The sequence below is a fragment of the Dromaius novaehollandiae genome, chromosome 1 (assembly GCF_036370855.1).
Source record: "Dromaius novaehollandiae isolate bDroNov1 chromosome 1, bDroNov1.hap1, whole genome shotgun sequence".
NCBI lineage: Eukaryota > Metazoa > Chordata > Aves > Casuariiformes > Dromaiidae > Dromaius > Dromaius novaehollandiae.
In genome coordinates, this window is record NC_088098.1 from 117,606,923 (window position 1) to 117,627,183 (window position 20,261).

The 20,261-nt window shown below is 37.7% G+C and overlaps 1 protein-coding gene across 5 annotated transcripts in view; it reads left to right on the top strand.

The window, feature by feature from the left end:
* ITSN1 (intersectin 1) overlaps positions 1-20,261 on the top strand; it is a 143,841-nt gene that overhangs the window by 113,112 nt on the left and 10,468 nt on the right. For all 5 annotated transcript variants that reach the window (XM_064524479.1, XM_064524468.1, XM_026108543.2 and 2 more), the window contains 8 exons: positions 1,912-2,103; positions 12,459-12,580; positions 13,444-13,550; positions 14,915-15,098; positions 15,542-15,640; positions 16,482-16,649; positions 18,339-18,551; positions 19,045-19,166. In XM_064524479.1, the coding sequence (XP_064380549.1) occupies positions 1,912-2,103; positions 12,459-12,580; positions 13,444-13,550; positions 14,915-15,098; positions 15,542-15,640; positions 16,482-16,649; positions 18,339-18,551; positions 19,045-19,166 (1,207 nt within the window). The remainder of the gene's footprint in view (positions 1-1,911; positions 2,104-12,458; positions 12,581-13,443; positions 13,551-14,914; positions 15,099-15,541; positions 15,641-16,481; positions 16,650-18,338; positions 18,552-19,044; positions 19,167-20,261) is intronic.

Genomic DNA, 20,261 nt, shown 5'->3' on the forward strand with positions numbered 1-20,261 from the left:
TGGTACTGATGGGAGTTGAAAATGAGTGAAAAACTTTCCTTGCTGGGGCTACTCTTAAGATCTTCCTGTATTGGACTAAGGTATATTCTAAGCTTTGTGACCAAGCTTAAGTAAGATTAAGATAAGGTCATTGCTTCAAACTCTATTGAGGAGGCCTCTCTCTTCAAAAATTCTCTTAAATTACCTCCCCATGTTTAAGGCGATTCTTGGAACCCCATTGGACTATTTAGGTATTCTGATAATACTACTGGACAACACCAAATTTCACTAAGTTCTTTGAAGTAGAGGAGAATGATATAAATGAAAATTTTTTGAAAGAGGTTTCAAATATGTTAATATACATACTATATTCAAGTATAGTGTAGCTTCAACATTTACCGTTCTTTATATTAATAATATCCTGTAAACCTGTAACAAAAATGCTGTAAAACTGATTCACAGGTCCTTTAAAGTGAAATATGAGTATCAGTAGAGATCTCATATTTGATCTTGTGTTAGCGCAAAATTACCTAAAATGCAGATACACCATAATATACATTTCTTTAGAAATGCTGGTTTATCTTCAACATGCCAACCAAATGTATGCTTTGGTTAGTTGAAATGTTAGGTGTTACAAGTGACAGTGAATGACAGTTGTGGGTTTTTTTTCCTTTTGCAAGTAATAAAGCTAAATATTTAAGATATATACAGAGGTCTTGTTAAATGAGAAGTTTGATTATAATGTCTTTGAACAAGGACAAAGTATTAACTAAAAGGAGTTAAAACATAATGATTTCAAAAATATAAATTCCAAAAAGAGAGAGGAGCTGTCTGACAACTTTAAATTATCTGCTGGCTGAGTACAAGAATGAAAATAAAAGAAAAATATAGGCTGGATATAATAGAGAACCTGACAGCAGGGCTAATTAGATAGTAGGCTTGTGTCTTAAAGCAAAATACCAGAAACCCTGTGACTTGGCATACAGAACACATCAGAAAGGCAGGGAAAACTATGTATTTAAACAAACAGCCCTGCTGCTTTAGAGAATTAAGGAGAGAAAATTGTTCTATTATAATTGAACAGAGACCACTGTGTCCTGAGAACCAGTTTCATGGTAAGAAAATAGAAAATATATTGTTGAAAGCAGTCCCATGGTGCCAAAAGAATAGCTTAAATGGCCTAGTGTATTTTATTTTTCTCACCTTTCTAATGTTTTTGTGTTCCTAACATCTCAGTGGCAGTAACAGGGATATCACCATTGGCTTTCTTTTGATTTCTAGGCCTGTGTTGAGCCAGTCCTATTCTAATTAGAAATGAGCTCAGGTGATAGAACTTAAAGTGTTCCCCAGACTTTACTGTCCATTCGCCAGGTCTATTGGAAAGGATAGACTTCTTAAAATAGGTTGGTGAGGATGGAAAATGCAATTTTCGTAAATATAAAACAAATTTAAAGCTTTTGTGGGTCAAAATTTACATAAAGCTGAAGAGATGTGGCAATAGAATGCTAACCTCTTGGAAGTGCTTGACTTTTTGGTAAAATTTAGAACTTTCCTTTCTTCTCCTATTTCCTGATGAAAATATCTAGGGTACAGTTCCAGACAGGTTGCACTGTTCTCAGCTTGCACTGTTGTGCTCTGCCCTTCCTAGTATGATCCTGACTCCTGAAATAGCCAACTGAGAGGGCAAAACTGCTAGAAAACTCTTTACTTCTTTTAAATCACTTTGAGCCAATTTGTTGAGGGCTCACATGAGCACCATGCAGGGGCCCAGGAGAGAGGGGCAGGACCATGACAGTACGGGTTTGGATCAGCGTATGTTGTTGTGGAGCCATACTGGGACAAAGCATCAACAGTGACTGGAGCTGGTTTATGCATAGCTAACATTTTGCTGAAACATTACCACTGCCACAGACCTGTTCCTTTATCTTCCAGTGTGCCAAGTAATTGGCATGTATGACTACACTGCGCAGAATGACGATGAGCTGGCGTTCAATAAAGGCCAGATTATAAATGTCCTCAATAAGGAAGACCCAGACTGGTGGAAGGGGGAGGTGAACGGACAAGTGGGTCTCTTCCCATCCAACTACGTGAAGCTGACAACAGACATGGACCCAAGCCAGCAATGTAAGTGACCATCTCTGCTGCTGTGCTGTGATTTTTGTATGCAGTACTTTAAGATGAAACATGCAGCATTGCTGTGATTCTGCTGTGGTTTGCAGAACTCGAAGCTTCACTCACTGCTGCATTTGTCAAAGTCTCTTTGAAGACCTTCTATAATGCAAACCTTATTTTATGTTTGTTTTATTTTTAGTTCCCATTCCCTTTGTAGCATGTTATCCTTTACCATTTTTGCACCATGCTGTTTACATGCCTGACTCATTTTCCTAGCTTGAATTTGCTCATTGTTTTGTTTTGCTTATGTGTTGTTTTCCTCCTTTTTCTAGGAATCATATGTTGTCCATCCCCCACTCAGGCTTGAAAGTCCTCAAAGAGACCCACTATCCCATATCACTGCCCAGAGGGATGATGGGAGATGCAGCCTTGATCATGTGACTTCCAGCATGATCATCTACTGCCTTCTGAGTAGAAGAACACACTGCAGAGCAGTTTACCTCATTTTACATTAGTTGCATGTAATCGCAATGTTTGAGTTAATTACCTACAGATATAGATGCAAAATTAAAATGAAACAAAAAAAAAAACAAAAAAAATCAGAGGATAGTGGGTCCTTTTGTGGCTTTCATAGTTACCAAAATAATTTTTCCACCTTTGCACAGGTGCTTTCAGTAGTCTTAAAATTATTTTTAAATATATATTTTAGCCTTTTAAAGGAAAAGTATAAATTAAGTTTCTTCATTGCAATTTTGTTTGTGCAAAAAGACCCACTATCAAGGAATGCTGCATGTGCTATTAAAATTGTTCCGAATGTCCATAAATTTGAGACTTTATGTATCTTTCGTTTTTATTGTTCACTTGTCCGGTGTTGTCAATATGTCTTTTTTTTTTTAAATTTTTATTGCAAAAGAACAGGAGGAATTAAATCAGTTTAAGGAACTTTATATGTGCCCAGTTGCAGATAAGGTATTTTGTTATAGTTATTGTACTGTGTGTATCAGGTGTTCTTTGTTGAGTGTGTAATACACAGTGGAGAGAAGAAATTAACTTCCCTCCAATGCAAGAGATGTTAACCTTGCATAATGTTGTTATTCCAGTTAATTTTATTTTGCACATTACTTGTAGCTGCATACAGTTAGAAAACATCCTGTTTTGTGTTTGTCTCAGACATTTTGGTTTTTGCATTTTCGTATCAGAAATCAATAGACTGCTACATTCATGTGAGATTTGAGAATTAACTTTTTGTGTTTTTCATCTTGGCTACATGAAGTTTGATTTCTAATTTTTACTTTCTCATGACTATGGAACAACACATTTTGAACAAGTAATTATCTTGACAAGAAAGAATGTATAGAAATATCTCCCTGCAATTAATTTCCAATGTTTACATTTTTTAACTAGACTGTGGAATTTATACAAATTAATATTAAATGGAGCTTACAGTCGAGTTTATGTAGTAGCTGTGCTGTAGCTAAGCCATGTTTGTCTTTCCAACATTAGTTACAAGCTCTTGATGAAATGCCTGGTGCTGTTGGTGCAGAAACCTCTCTTCGCAATGCCTCAAGCACAATATAGTAGTTATACTAATTATTTCAGCATTTAGTTCTGTTCTGTTTTTTGTATTTCATTATTTCTAAATTTTATGCTGGCAGTGTTGTAGAGTTTCTAATCCTCCCCCATCTCCTTCCTTCCCACCTATCATTCGGTGCAAAGAACGAGTGAAGCTCCTTATTCAATTGCACTTCAGTATTTCATCGATATGAATGTAAAATATATAAATATATAAAAACCTGCAGCTTTAACAACTGTAATACAGCCTTTAAAATTAGTTACATGTATAGATAATTAAATTCTTCGTATAAAACTAGACTAAAATGTGTTGGTTGTGTTGTTGCTGTGTACACATGGAATTCACCAAGTGACATTAGCTCATTTAGTAGGTTAGCCACCAGAATAGCCTGAAGCCCACCTGTTTAGTTTCAGAATAACACTTGTATTGTTTCTTTGAATATCATTTGAATATAATTGCTCAGAAGGATCTCGCTTAACTGCAAACTTTTGCACCTTTCTTCTTCTGTTCAATGCTTTCTACGTGTTGCAAATAAGTTGATAATTTTTGGCGCTATACTGGTAGATAAATTAAGTATAGTTTGTTGTTTTACCAGGGATTTACATTGACTTAGGCTCTGTGTTTTACGCCAGAAGCTCTGGTCTTAAAACATGCACACTTGCACAGATTTTCTTTATTTTTAGGATAGTATTTAACACGCACAAATTTTTTTCTTTCTCTCTCTGCCATAAAGTTTTCTTCTTCACCATAGCCACTTGCTGAAGAATATGCTGCCTAGAATCTTACAGAAATTGAACAGAACTTAATACTTGTAATTTTCAGTGTCTGTTGTTTTGTTTGCTGAGAACGATGTAGCCAGATTTTATTCCACTATTTCAATATTTTGTGCATTAAAATGTTATTTTAATGAAAGGATATCTCTACATTTCCATAATGAAGAGTTGTGTTGAAAGATATATAACTTGACTGAAAGCATTTGTCCTAAGGAGTATTTTGGTTTTTATGACTTCAGGCCAGAAACACACTTTCTCTAAATATTGGCAATAATTTGGGTGTAAGGAATTCAGATGCTGCTTTTTTTTTTTTTTTCATTACTTTAAATGAGAAGAAAAACAAAGCTATTATAATATCTGCAGGCTGCATGTTTTCTAGCATGCTTCTTACAAATGTTGAAAGTGATGTCTCATAAAAGATTTTCAAAGTCACAGTGCCCTAAAAGTTCCTGGGGTCAGTTTACCATTGAACTGAAAAGACCAGTGTGAAGTTATCCTTCTGTAGACACATACACTGGTATATGCTGTGCCAAGAGTCCTCATACAGAAGAGTACTGTGCGTTACTCAACACAACAGCAGCTTTATAAATCAGTCTATTGTTGAGAATAGTTAACTCACAAAAAATGCAAAACACATTTAAAATGTCCTGGATAAAGATATTCAAACCATTGCAGCTTATCTTGAAATACATTGTTGAAGTACCTATAATGCTCGCTTACTTAAATATTAAAGTTCTCAAGTGTACTGCTATAGATCAGCATGGTAATGTTTAATCTGCCTCATAACAATTATTTCCCTTGAGTAGTATGTATGAACAAAATATTGCACATATTCATTGTTACCTGTGGGGATTTTTTTTTTGTATATGAGAAAAGGAATATGAAAGCAATTCTTTAATAAAGAAAATAGATTATTTTCAGCAAAAAGAATAGTTTGTCAGGGTTGTATCTCAATCCAGTTTTGACTTTGTCTCCTCCTTCCTGGTTCATTTGAAAAGTTTTTAAGCTCCAAAGCCACACAGTGCCCTCCCAAAGCCACACATCGCGACTGTAGCAAGCAAACCTATTTAAAAAACAAAACAACCCCCCAAAACTTCCATCACAGGAGGCAAATGCACCTTCACTCTTGTTTCTTGAGTTCCTGGATTTGTGGCTGCAAAGCCAACAGACACTAATCCCACTCAGGGCTGAAGCAAGATTTACATAGACACAGATAAGAAATCATTCAGCTGATTTTTAATTTTATTTATGTTTTAAGTCAGCATTTAGAAAAGAGAGCAGTCTCATTGCTGTCTGGTCAGTTGAGTGCATTCTTTATATTAATCCTCATTTGCTAAGTATCTTTTCCCTTTGGACCAGGAGATCAAGAAAAGGAGCTGTCACTTGAGGGATACAGAGGAGACCAGATTTAGAGAGCACTCTAAGTGGTGGTGGGTTTTTTTCTTCACTTTTTTTTCTGTTTATCTTAAGAAGAATTTCCTCTGTATTCAGCTGCTGAGGAAGAATTTCCATCCATGTTCCTTCAGGGGGTTTGTTAATATCAATACTTTAAATCTGTCAAAGACAACTCTGAATCTGAGATGCTGTCAAAAATCATCAAAAATGGTTTGTTTTATATTCTGAATCCATTTTACTTAATAGTCTCAATTCTTTGGAGTTCCGTGGTATCTATCTCCTTCATTCCCCCTGAGTTCAGTGAGCTCATTTTAAAGTAGTCTATTGCTGTAACCCTCTAGTAGGGCAACAAAATAACTGTGTATATTGGGTTTGTTCTGTTTTTTAAAGCAGTCTGTTTTAATTCACTAAGATTCTTATTTCTAGCTATTTAACTTCTTGATAAATAGCTCTGTATATGCACTTCTACAATTATAATAAATGATTTATTTTAACCTTTTTAGACAACTTCAATACGTCCAAGGACAGCATATCTCAAATAGTATCTAATCAGTGTAAAAAGTAAGCTAAGCTGAATTACCCTATTACAAGCTAAGTGAATGGGCACAGAAAACTGGATAACAAGCTGCTCCTCGACTGAAAAGAGAAGCTAAGATGATCTTTTGATTCTAAAACCTGAAAGTATGGTTTCAGAAGGTTGTCTTGGATGCAGTTAGATATGCAAATTATTTTCATGAAGACTTTATTCCCTGGATATAGATCGTATGGGCTTTTGTACTTGTCCTTTGATAGCTTGCGAAAGAAATATTTTACCCTGAATAAGGATTCATTTTGAGTTATTGTCCACATGAGTAGAAATTTTGAGAGTTACCTTAACTGCCTGGCTTGACCTGGTAGTGTTAATAGTATGTGTAAGCATAATACTGACATAGGCAACAAATTTCTACAGCAAAAACAAGTTTCATAGCTGATTGTGCCCTCCCCTCATCTTAATTCAGAAACTTCTTAAAAAAACAAACAAAACCCTGTAGTCCTCTACTGCTTCTCTTCAGCACAAAAATTCAGGTTGTAAAGTCTTGTAGAGCCTGAAACTAACTCCAATCAAACCTGTAACTCTTCTTCTGTAACTTTTATTAACCCTATGGGGCAACACAGAAGTAGAAGTCATATTTTAGAAAAAGTTTAATCTTGTGGTATTATTTAAATTAACTGGTTTATGGAAAAGGTAGTTGTTAGGTTGTTGACACGTGAAAAAGTTTATATTGCGTAGCTGTTCTGCAGCAAGTGAATGTTGCTTTTAGAAGGCATTGGATTCCTGTTAGCCTTATTGTGCTGCTTGATCACAGGGTTTGGCTCTGCTTTCTAGCCTAAAATTTCCCTAAAATTGCTTCTTCGCATCCTTCCTACTTTTTGACTTCTGCCCCCTTGGCAGTAGCTGTACCTGGGCAGCAAGAAGGAGGCTCTATGCTTTTATTTCATTCCCTTTCTGACTTCTGTGTTAGCCTGTCAAGGTACCGGTTTGTACCCATGGAGTACTGAACTGATGCTTCCAACTCAGCTCATGCCCACCAGTATACAGCTGTGGCCTGGTACCAGCACTGGTAACTACTAGTCTGACCCTGACTCAAATCAACGTCACAGATAAAGGTTGTCTGTACCCTGGTCTAGTTGGCTGAAACCTAATTCCTGTTTTTTTCTGTCACACTTGTCTCTGCCACGTGTAGTTTTCTTTGCTGAATTTTTTCATGGATTGGAGCAATTCTGGATCCGGATGAGTGGTTTCAATCAATTTGGCTTGATTCCTTCACCTTAAACCCTTTTTTAGGGGGAAGACATGAAGCCAGGAAAGACGATGGGTAGAGGTCTGGCTAAGAAAGTGAAAAATTAATGAAATGTTGCTTTTTAGACAGCTTTTAGAATAACACCACATTTTCTGACTCCATGGGAAGTACCTATACGACATCTTTATTTTTTCTGAAGACGGTGCAAGATTAGGTTGTGCAGCTCTTTCAGCTTGGATCTGTGACTGAGGCTTTGACTGATTTGTTATTACTATACAATGCTCAGAGGTTCAAGATAGGTCCTGGGCCGTAACTCAGAGATGAGATTTAAAGTTTCCCGATGTAGTATAAACCAATCCAGGAATCGGTTAACTCTGCCAATTTACATTTTTAAATGCATCCCTGCCCTCACACGTATGATTTTATTCTTGTCCTAGTAGATTCTGAAAAGGGAGTGCTAGGCATGTTCTGTTTATTTCTAAGAGGATTTAGTAGGTTTCCTTCTCTACCATCTCGCTTCTCCTCTTCCCCTTCTTCCCATATTATAATACTAAAATACATTGTTTCAGAGTAAATAAGGTATTTACCTGAAGCACTGCAGAAAGATTTTGCTATTGCAAAATGAGAATGAAGGTAGTGTATCACAAGTGTATATTGTTGAATACTACAAAGCTAGCCTTTGACACTTAGGTGGGTTCTAGGTTAAAAAGGAAAAAAAAAAAAAAGAAAAACAAAACTGTTAAAAAAGATCCTAGATCTGTTGTTTGGCCCATCTGAATTGGCAGTGGCCTGATAAGAGCTGATGGAGTGTGACCGGTAGGAGACACGTGTTGCTTGTGACTTGTCTTGGCAAAGCAAAGTGACTTTGCGAGTGGGGCTTTCCAGACTCATTCCTCCATCCTACTTCCCTCCTTTCCAGAACAAAAAATTGTGAACAACTATAGGAGAAGTGCTGTGTCCTGCTGCTAAATGGGCATACTGGTCCAGTTAAGATATTCTAAACAGGCCGAAATTGTTGAAAATAGCTGTGAAGTGGGATTTGGCATCAAAGAAGCTAGAGAGGAAAAGATCAGTTTGATCACCAGAGTACAAGCTGTCCTCAGCAAAGGCTTGAAATAGTCCTCCAGTAGTGGATGCATCCCAAAAGATATTTTCTGGAAACTGATAGTTGTGTCTGAAGTTAGCTGATAAGCCAAGAAGAAGGAACCTGGTGAGATGCTGTAATTATTCTGAATGAAGGGATGCTGTTGTCGTGCCAAGAGGGCTATTTCCCCTGCTTCATCTTTCGAGGGAAAGCTGTGAAATACTTTTGTACTGCTTCTGGTTCCCTCTACCAGAACTGTTTCCTATCTGCTGTGACCTTGTCATTATAGCCTGGGCCAGGATGAAGTTAGCTGTGAAATCTGGCTGCTGCTGTGTTTAGAATGGCGTGTTCTCAACACCCCAGCAGCATTGTTTAGGAACAACCTCCTCAAATTAGGAGGCGTTAAAAGTTGTGCCCATGTATTGGATCACTGGGTCCCATGGCAGAACCCTCCTTCTGTCAAAGCAGAATCTCTTGCTTTCAAGCTTGCAAATTCATTTATAAAGACACGTATTTTCGGGGTCCTGAAGGAAAAGGAACAAGACAGCCACTTTTTAGAATGACACTTTAAATTCTTTTTTTACATTTCTTCAGTGCTGTCGGTCCAAAAGCACAGATTTCTAGTTACAGCATTTGTATGGTGGCTCTGTAAGTGCTGAGAGAATAAATACCCAGTCTGGTGAGTGTGTGTGAGTGCCTCTGCTTGGATTCATACATGTTACTCAGTCGGAGGGCAGAAATTTGTATATTCACTGCACTGTGAACATATTGAATTAGCTGTTGTAATTTCCCCATTCTAGTCTGAATTTACTAGCTATTTTGTCGGTGAAGACTCAAGTTCAGCTTCTCCAATCTTTCAAATTGAATACAACACATCATTACTTTTCAGAGTAGGAGAGAAAATATAAAAGAGAATGGGGCATTATCAACTAAAAAGACAAATTCCAGTGCCTAATTTTACATACCTGAATAGCTGTATGCACGAGGGGCTGTGTGTTTTAAATTAGGAACATTAACCAATTCTGTACTGAAGTGAGGTCCTCTACTTCATCCGTAATAGAAATTTCCATTTGTCAGTGGAAATGTCTGGTATCAAGGGCATTTTATAGTCCCTACCAGGAGTCTCTTTTAATTGGTTGAATTCATCAATGATATTATTACAGCTGTGAGTGGAATTTAGACATTTATAAAAGTCCTTTACTTTGGCTTCCCTGAAAAAATAGAGCCCTTTGGCCTGACATTTCAACTTGAAAAAGGAACGCAGGGTTTTTTTGTTTCGTATACAAAGAGGAAAAAATTCTTGCAACTTCTGCACCTAATGTAAAAAAATCCAGTATTAGAAAAGTCTCTCCTACATATTCTGCTTTGATAGGTTATCTTCTCAAATATTTAGTGTGAAAAGACATCATTAATGGAAGTTCAGAGTAGCTCATTTAAATCCCAATTGACTATCTGTCAAGGTAGCCAGTAAAATATTGTAATTGAAAATGTTAAATGCTTCCTCTAAAATGTCGGTGTTTGGAAATAAGACTTCAAACCAAGATCATCAGCGTCTTTGAAGAGTAAACTTCCCCAACCTCTAGAGAAAAAATAGTTAAGCACTTTGTTCATTTTTAATGAAGCTGACAGTGCACAGAGAGAATTAAATCTCTTTTAGACTTGATTTACTTTACGTGATAACTAAGAAAACTCTTTGAAAGTGCTCATTTATTAAACAGAATTGAAGCTTTTGGAAAGTGCCCAGCGTTTTGATTATTTTGGCATTAAATCAGGGTGATTTTAGTTGACAATTCTCAAACTCTACCTTTTTATTCCAAAAAAAATGTAAAGTGCCTCTTTGAAAGTACTACAATATATAGTACCAAAAAGGAGCATTCTCAGTATGCTTAGGCTTCTGATCTGATTTGTTTTCAGCTTTGTAAGCACAGAGGAAGCTGCCTTGACTGTCTAGATTTCTTTTTTTTTTTTTCCCCTCCTTCCTTTCCCCCAAAGTTATCATTACTTTTTCTGGAGTGCAAATTGGTTGAAGCAGGGCATCCCAAAGCATGTTCATGAACAACTCTGCAGTGATGCATGCAGACCTTGCTAGTGGCACGGTGCAGAATCACCTCTTGAATTGCATTCAGGAAGCTAAAAATAGAGGAACTATTATCTAACTATTAACTATGTATGCAAAGAACTGCAAGAGTTGTTCCAGGGTGATGCGTTTAGGAACAGTAGTTTACTTTAATAAAGTAGTTTACTTTAATAAAGCATTTGAAAGCATCTGATCTAAAATACCACTGTCAGATCTCAGTATGTTGATGTCATTGTTGATGCTGTTGAAAAAGAAGTAAAAAAGCGTCGGCTGGTTGAAAACCTGTGAAGTGAATTTCTGATTATTTTTCAGACCAAACATTTTCCCCATAGGAAACTCTCTTTCAAAGAGGAATGTATTGAATTTGCCAATGCTCCGTTGAGGGGTTGGGGACTGAATTAAGCTAAAGAATTTTGGTCATGTAAAAATTCTTTTAAATACAGCATTATTGAAACAAAATGTGTTAAATTAGCTTGAAAACAATTTTCCTTTTTGAAATACATTTTATTTTATGCAGAAAGGGAACAAAAATCAAAAATGTAAAAAATGAAACTGGAAGAAAATATTGCAGTTGCCAGTTTCAGAAGAATTTCTTTCATCTCAGCTGAAAATTCTGACTTACAGAAAACTTTGTAATTTCTTATTCTATTCAAATTCAGAATAAAAAATTTTGAAATTCTAGAATTCGTTATCGCATAAGAATTCTAGAATCTACACGTAGTAAATACAAGGGAGATAGTTCGCAAAAACAAAAGAAAAAACTGATGGATGATGAGTTCCTAGTTACAAGCCGTTAACATGCTTTTAAAGATAAAAGAGAACAATAATCAACCCCTTTGGTTTGGTCTATAAGCTGACCTCCACTGACCTTCATGCATTTTGTCTCAAATCCTTAAAAATTTTGAGGTAATTTTGCGTTGGTGTGTGAAGGCATAAAAACAAACTCCTCAGTACCTTCTTGATGAGAATGGCTGCTTGGACAAGAATGACAAAGGCTAAACTTGAACTTAAAGTATAAATAAGCTGGGGTCTGAATTCCTCCTGTTCACATAGCTATCTCTGTTTTGCCATTATCTTCCCAGTTCTCCTCAGGGCATGTAAGATTACTTTGGCAGTCCTCCTTCACTCTGTTCCCTTTTAGGATACATCTACCTTTTCTGTGGCAGTGGTACCAGATGAAGTCTTTGTCCCCTTCTCTGTATTAGCCAAGATCACTTTGGGGATTTGTTTTTCAGTGCAATCCTGGTTGAATAATGCAGCTAAAGGGGACAATGAACTTTGGAGTGAGGTTGGGAATGGGCAGCTGGTGGTAAAGGAGACTGCTAAGCTTTGCCACCAAAGAAAACACTCTTTTAGCAAACCTGCTAGTGTCACAGAGAAGTCTAATTTAGTTATTTCCAGACCTCATGCTTTCATTTTAATGAGATCCTTATTCAATTGCTTTAATAACTAATCATCATTTGGAAAGGCCTTGCTTTTTTTAAAAAAAATGCCATGTGTTAAAGACAAACCATTTTGAGTCACTAAGATGAAAAGTGGTTAGCTTTGTGCTATTACATGTGAATTATTAATTAAATGAAGAGGCAGTAGTTACTGTTCAGTAAACCTTATTTGAACTACGGCAGATCTGTATGAATTTGCAAATGGCCATCAGTAAAATCTACGATTCTTTGGTGTTTTCCAGGGTGTGCAGACTTGCATCTTCTGGATATGCTGACACCTACCGAAAGAAAAAGGCAGGGATACATCCATGAACTCATTGTCACCGAAGAGAACTATGTGAATGATCTGCAGTTGGTCACGGAGGTGAGCACGCACAGCAGCTTTAGGATCAGCTTTTATTCGCTCGTCTTTTTCAAGTAAATTAGAGCAATAATTTCACCGTGCAAAGTGATTCTTTCTTTGATGTCACCGCCATGTTTGACTTCCTAGGCATGATCTGTATTCAATTGTTATATCTATATGTGTGTGTATGGGTGTGGGTGTAACTAATATTGAGCCCTTGTGTTACCGTCACTGAAACACCAATTTTTAAATTATCATTCTAGTAAACTCTCTGCTCCTGAATTTGAATGTTTATTTCTCATGTGTAAGTTCTTAAAACTTAAAGTAAATTTTGTGCCAGTTTCACAGTGACACTCAGTTACTCTTTTTTTTTTTTTTTTTAATGTTATAAAGTGCATCTCATATGTGGAAAAAAAGGGAATGCAACTGAAATGGACAATCCCTTTGACAGAGGGGAAAGCGCTTTTTTTCTTGGCAAAATGGTCAAATGAGACACTATCAGATAAATTAGAACTACCATAAATGAGTCCAAACTAAAATGTACTTTCAGTTGTATTATCAAAGTAGACCTGGGATATTTTGCAGGAGACCTCTGACTGAAATACCGATGGTTAAAACAGATTGTCCACGCCATAAGTGACACTACCCACGCAAGTTTAGATCATGCTCTTTTAAAGCAATATCCTGCTCACAAACATATTATCAGGAAACGCTATGGATCTCTAGGGCACAGTGCATGTTTGAAGTCTGTTCCAGTGAGTATCAGGTGCTACTCTGTTGTAAAATTTTCACACCTCCAGGCTAAGAAAGTGAGCATCAATCTTAGTCACTTTGAATATACTTAACATATACTTTCTAAATTGCTTAATTTTCTGAATCTATAGATCTTCCAGAAACCACTAATGGAATCTGAGCTGCTAACAGAAAAAGAAGTTGCTATGATTTTTGTTAATTGGAAGGAGCTGATTATGTGCAATATTAAACTACTGAAGTAAGTTTTCCCCCTGTACTTAGCAATAACAAAATCATGAGTCTCTCCCCCTACTTCTCCTTTTAGCTGCATGGAAATATTTACCATTATGAAAATAGTAGCCAAAAACGCCATGCATTTTTCCTTGTTGGAAAAAGCAGAATATTAACAATGTTTACTAGGAATTATTTGTTGTCGAGAAAAATCCAGTAGTTGTTTGTGAGTCGGTATTTGCACTTTCTTTGCTCTTGGTGTATGTGTGCTCCTGAAGGCAAGATCAACCTCTCCTGAAGAGTAGTGCCCGTCAAGGCTACCCACATACTTTCATACTCTTTTATTTGCTCTGTCTCTGTCACAGCCCATTCCCAGTTCCAGTTATCTGTGAATGCAAAACAAAGCACAATAATCTCTGTCTCACTAGTTCTGAGTTAGCTGATGTATTCCCTTAGTTACTGTAGGCTTATCACATCTGAATGAGCTGTTTTGTGAGAAGCGGCACCAACAAAGCCTGGTTTCCTAGGGATTTGTGTCCAGTGTACCCTGCACCCTTCCTTCCACAGTCTCCAACTACTGCAGCCCCGGCTCTCTGCCATGAAACTCCACACAGTGCAAGTACCCTTATTTCTCCCTTCATCCTCTGTGGCCTCTGATGGACCCTCTCTTCCCACTTGCACCTTTCTCCCTCATTCCTACTGCTTCAGCAAGAGACAGTAAATGCTGTGGCTGGTCTGGAGGCACATGCACACAGATTGCTCACCTGGCCACTGCCAGACAAAATGAATGAGAGTTGAGTAAAAAATGCATCTTCATAAGCAAGATGATTAATGAAGTTCCTATTTCCCCCACACCACCCCCAAAGATCTGCTAATTTTCATTGAACTTTTAGGGATTTTAGAACTTTGAGTTATCTCTTCTTTTGTAAAATGTGCTTGAAAATGACCCACAAGTTCGGAAATTATGACAGGGATAGGACAATGACAGGCAGCTCAGTGACAGTAAAACTCCTTTCCTTAGGAAACCAGGCTAAAAGCTTAGAAGTAGCTTTGGGCATGAAGTAGTGGTAAGGTTTCTGTCTCTGATTCAAAAGCGTATCTGTATTCTCTTTCTAAACTAATGAACAAGGAACTGACATTCTAATCTGGCTTTGCATCAAGTTAATTTCAAATAATACTTTGACCACAAGAGGGAAAAATTGTGTTGGCTGAGAGGGCAGTCCTGATTATTGTATTCTTACAATATGGAATAAATCTTGTGACTGATCTTCTATTATTTAGGGCTCTCTTTGTTTCCGTAATGAATAAGAATCAAATATTTTATTTCATAAATCAGAAATCATTCATTAGTGATCTAGTTACTCATAAAACACGTGACCTTTTCATCTTTAGGGCATTGCGTGTGCGTAAGAAGATGTCGGGAGAGAAGATGCCAGTGAAAATGATTGGTGACATCCTGACAGCTCAGCTGCCCCACATGCAGCCTTACATTCGATTCTGTAGCTGCCAGCTCAATGGGGCAGCCCTCATCCAGCAGAAAACAGATGAAGTCCCAGAGTTCAAGGAGTTTGTTAAAGTAAGAGAAGAAACAATCAATCACTGTGAATTTTATACACAGTACATTTAGATGATCATTTTGCTGATTTCCAAAACATGATCTCAGAATAGGGCTGTATGCTGGGCTAGAATGAAGAACTTTTGAACTTAAGCACTCATTGAAGGAATACATTTTTTCGAAGAACTGTAATGCCATAAAATACCTCATTTTGGTTTAGTAGTGCTTTTGCAGTATGGTACATGCTGGTACCCAAAGAAATAAATAGTAAGAAGAGGCCTTTCTCCTGTACCGGCAAGACAGATGAAGAATATTTGTAAAAAATACAAGAAATTCTACTACTCTGACATTGATTTTGATCTAAGAACAGATTTAGCTGTTCTGCTTTTCCCTTCTTAGAGGAGCTTATTTTGCAGTGTTTTAAACAAACTGACTAACACCATTTTACTTCTCTAATGTTTCAGAGGTTAGCAATGGATCCTCGCTGTAAAGGAATGCCACTATCAAGTTTTCTACTAAAGCCTATGCAACGGGTAACAAGATACCCACTAATAATTAAAAATGTACGTTCTTTTGCAAAGATGCTGGTTTTGATGCTGCTTTGCTTACAGCTTAATTACAGAGTAGTTTCCTATCTGTGTCAAGCTTTGCCAGTGTCAGATTGCTGATGTGGGAATGGAGGCTATCCATTTATCTCCATCACACTGGAGCAAATCAGCAATAACTCATCAGGCTTCAACAGAATGACTCTGGATTTCTGTTACAAATGGAAGTGAGACTTGCACTGAAAGAACTAGAAGGCAGTAAAAGCTAGATGAAAAGTTTAAAATCAGAAAACAGGAGTAATGGGTTAATCTTGCACTCCTCTTAGCCTTTTTCCACAGTGCCATTCCCTTCCCGTAGTCTTGTAAATGAGATTGAGTGTGCAACCCTGAATGCCGAATTGTTGCAAGTTACCTTGCTGCACAGCTTACATTACTGGATAACTTACAACCCTTTTCTAACTTTCATTTGTTGCCTAACACATACTGAATAGTATTAGTGAACTTGGCCCAAGACTTTCATAGGAAAGAATCCAGTTATAAATTGGATGTTGGCATTCAGAGATTCCTTTATCAGTTATGGATATATTTCTGTATATGACCAGAATTTGCATACTTACATCACGAGAGTGAGCTCTGTACTGATGTAAAGGCTCTGCAGACAGGCATTCATTTCAGCTGTTCACAGCCAAACCGTGAGTTTGTCTCCTATTTTTTATGTATGTCGGAGGGGGGGAAATTTGGAACAGATTGGCCATCTCTGATAAAAATAAAGAAATAAAACAAAGTGCAGGGCTGAAAAGATGGATATGTTTTTAACTACAGATAACCGAAGAGGCTAATGTATTTTATTTACGCGCAGATAATAGAAAACACTCCTGAAAACCACCCAGACCATAGTCATTTGAAGCATGCTCTTGAGAAAGCAGAAGAATTATGTTCTCAAGTAAATGAAGGAGTGCGGGAAAAGGAAAATTCAGATAGGCTGGAGTGGATCCAGGCTCATGTTCAGTGTGAAGGCCTGTCTGAGGTAAACAGTGTACTGTCTAGAGAAATGCAAAGTGTGGGCGTGCTTCTCCACCAGTCGGGAAGAAACCATGGCTCACATGCAGCATTGCATCAAGGGACAAACAGTGTAGTCATATAATGTAATCTTTAATCATTTGTTTTCATCCTTCTTTGGCTATCTTTCACTCATGCATGTTATCCTTTTTGCAGCTCATGTTATTGCTTTCTATTTGATAAATACTGCTTTTGTTTCCTGCCCTTGGAAAAAAGCCAGATTAAATGCTGCAATTTTCAAATGCAACTTTCCAGTTGCATAGCTCTATACAATAAAGTGTTTGTTATACTGCTTTTACATCATCCTGAAACTATACCTACACCATCCTGGAGTGCTTTAAAACTCATCACAGAAAATATTTTTTGTGATAAGACTTGCATTGAAAACTCAAAAATACTGACCAAGTTGCTCTCTAGACTTTACTGTTAGACTTTAGAAGTCACTTTGTCTACCACTGCATATTGTTTTATAAGGTACCATGGCAAGCTTCTCTAGTGAGAATGCAATAAAATTATTGTGTTGGTATGCCCTACAAGAGGACGGAGGACTTTTTGATGGCCTCCCTATTACTGGTGAGGATAATAGAAGCAGACAGAACATAACTTGATTTTAAATTGTTTTGAATTCTAGAAGTTAAAAAAAATAGTAAGCATTGGTTGGTTTATAAACTGGAAAAAAATGCATTTCATCTTTTGAAGTCTAACCATTTCAAGGGAAAAACATGTATGACAGTTTCAGAAGAAGGGACGTCACTGTCAGCTATCTTTCAAGCATAACTACTGCCCTAAGTGAGAGGCGTTCAGGTTCATTTGTCTTCTGTACATGACGTCTGACCCTGGAACACCAAAAATATTGCTTGAAAGACCAACTAACTGCCTGTTTTCTGTCATAATAACAACAGTAACAGCCTTGCATCTATGGCATGGAGTGGTCAGGCCTTACCCTAGTCTTCTGGCTTAGATGTTTCTAATCTATAAAAGGAACCACTCCAGATCTACGTGCTCAGCTAGCTAGGATGGCAAGAACCTTGCAATCCTGACCAGTGGAAATAAGCCTAAAAATTACACCTTACCAAAGGGTAAGCCTGCTACTGATCTGATCACAACCTCTAGATGAGTCGTAAATTCTTCCCATCCCAGCCACTGATTGACAGCTGTCCTCTAATCCCAAGTATTGGGGTATGCAAAAGCAGGTTATCTGGGAGTCCTTTAGTATGCTTTAATGGGTGAAATTTGGATACTGGGAGCAAAAGCACTTGCTAATTCATGTAGTCCATGCTGAGAAAGCTCAGCATTTGGAGAAGCTGTTTGCGTAACTACTGCTAATCTAGGACAAATCATTATCAGCTCAGTCCCACTCAGGGAGATGCATGTTTGTGGCAGAGAAATTCAAAAGGAGGCACAGATGCTTTTGGCCTCTCTGTGATTGTACAGGACTTGCCCCGTGCAACTGATGGGCTGCCTTACAGTTAATTTTGTACAGCTTTCCTATGACTTGCACTGCTTATCATATGCAAGACAGAGACATTGCTCATCATCCCTGTGACACGAATTAAAACCAATGTTAGGACTCAAAACTATATTTGATCTCTTTCAGGGGAACCTCGATTGTTTTACTTTATACAGTGCGTTGTTCTTCTTCTTCTACTTTTCGCAGCAACTCGTATTTAATTCTGTTACAAACTGCTTGGGACCACGCAAGTTTCTGCACAGTGGGAAACTCTATAAAGCCAAGAGTAACAAGGAACTGTATGGCTTTCTGTTCAACGATTTCCTCCTCCTGACTCAGATCATAAAACCTCTTGGCTCTTCTGGCATGGACAAGGTCTTCAGCCCCAAATCTAATCTTCAGTATAAAATGTACAAAACTGTAAGTACCACTCTTAAATGGTGACCTAGATCTTTATATTCCAACCGTGGTACAGGAGGCAGCAGCTCCCATACTGGTGCTGTGGGCAATAGCCTTTGTATAAGAGAAGTAGGAAAGGTTTAGTATGTGCTGGGGATGCCGGGGAGTGATGGTGAACAAACTGGTTGTTAGCTTTAGCTAGATAAGATAACGTGCTTTTGAAGCTCTCCCAAAACAACCTCTTCAACAGAGGTCATGGGTATCAGGGAGCGATGCAGGGAGTAGTGTTCGCTGCCCTCTTCCTTCAGAAGATGTATTTCCAGGCTCTGGAGACACCTGTATCTTTGATAATAAGCAAATTCAAAAAATGAAAGATCTGAAGAAAGATGGGAAGCAGGAAGAAGGGGGAAAAGATATGCTAGGCACAAAGGAAATCTGTTGCAATTACTCTATGTTGAATGTATCTGTTCGGATGTTGTGCTATAGAACTCTGGTTTTGCCTGATGTTTTACAGCCCATTTTTCTAAATGAGGTACTAGTAAAATTACCCACAGACCCCTCTGGAGATGAGCCCATCTTCCATATCTCCCACATTGATAGAGTCTATACACTTCGGGCTGAAAGCATTAATGAGAGGTAAGTGCCTGCACAGGCCATGTTAATACAGAATTTCAGAAGTCTGATGCAAATGTATGTGATATACAGATGCATAGTGATCTCCATGGAAACCTTTACAAAGCAGTTTGTCACAAGACTGTCTGGAGAATTCCCTGTGCCTGAGAATATGGTGATATTTATTATATGAAAAGGAGGGAGAAATAATGATGTTTCCCAGATTCTGGTAAGACCAACAGGGAAATGGTTAAGAGGGCTGATATTTATAGAACATTTTATGCTAGCATAAGGAAGCCAAAAGATGCAATCCCATCTTTCTCTGTTAACAGCCATCTGTTTTTGTGCCATGGCAAGCATTTGTATGGCTATATGTCGAATGAGATTCAGGCACGGGTCAAAATTAAAACTTGAAGCAAAAACCTACCAAAGAAAACCTGGTTAGTTTTAATCTGATTCAGTTTAGACTGGAACAGTCAAAAGAATGACAAGCCTGAAACTTCACCTTGTGATTTTTGTCTCTGGCAAGCTTAGGAAGACAGGATTACACTGACTTATATTGAAAAGATTTCTCTGCACAAATATAAAGTCTTGAAAGATAACTTTTGTTTAAAAATGGAAACTTCAAGTCCAGCAAAAGCTAATGAAAGCATTAGAGAAGTGCACATAAGATGTATAACATGGTTTAGGCATCGTATTTTGCTGGCTTGCAAATGTGTTGCCGCTAACAATTCTAATGCATAAAAACGTGTAAAACATCTTTGCTCTCTGCCTACCTGGCAGAATGTGGAATTTTACTTCATTATTACTTATATGCGTGTAATTTCTCTTGCAAAAGATCGTACTTCTGTGGATACCACTTGTCCTTTGGGGTGCGCTTTCCACCTTTGTGCCACAGAATAGCATAGTGGTTAGACCCTGGTGATGAACATTGACGTAGCTCTATTGCCTTTTAAACTTAGGATCTGTTGCGCAGATCATACTATTGCAGTAATCAGATGTTCTGTATCAGGCCACCCACTGCAGTAATCAGAAACATCCGAACATTCATCCCACCTACCTTTAGGCTGTTCAGTGAAGTGCCTGTGGTAGGAGCTTAGGCAGGCTACACTATATACC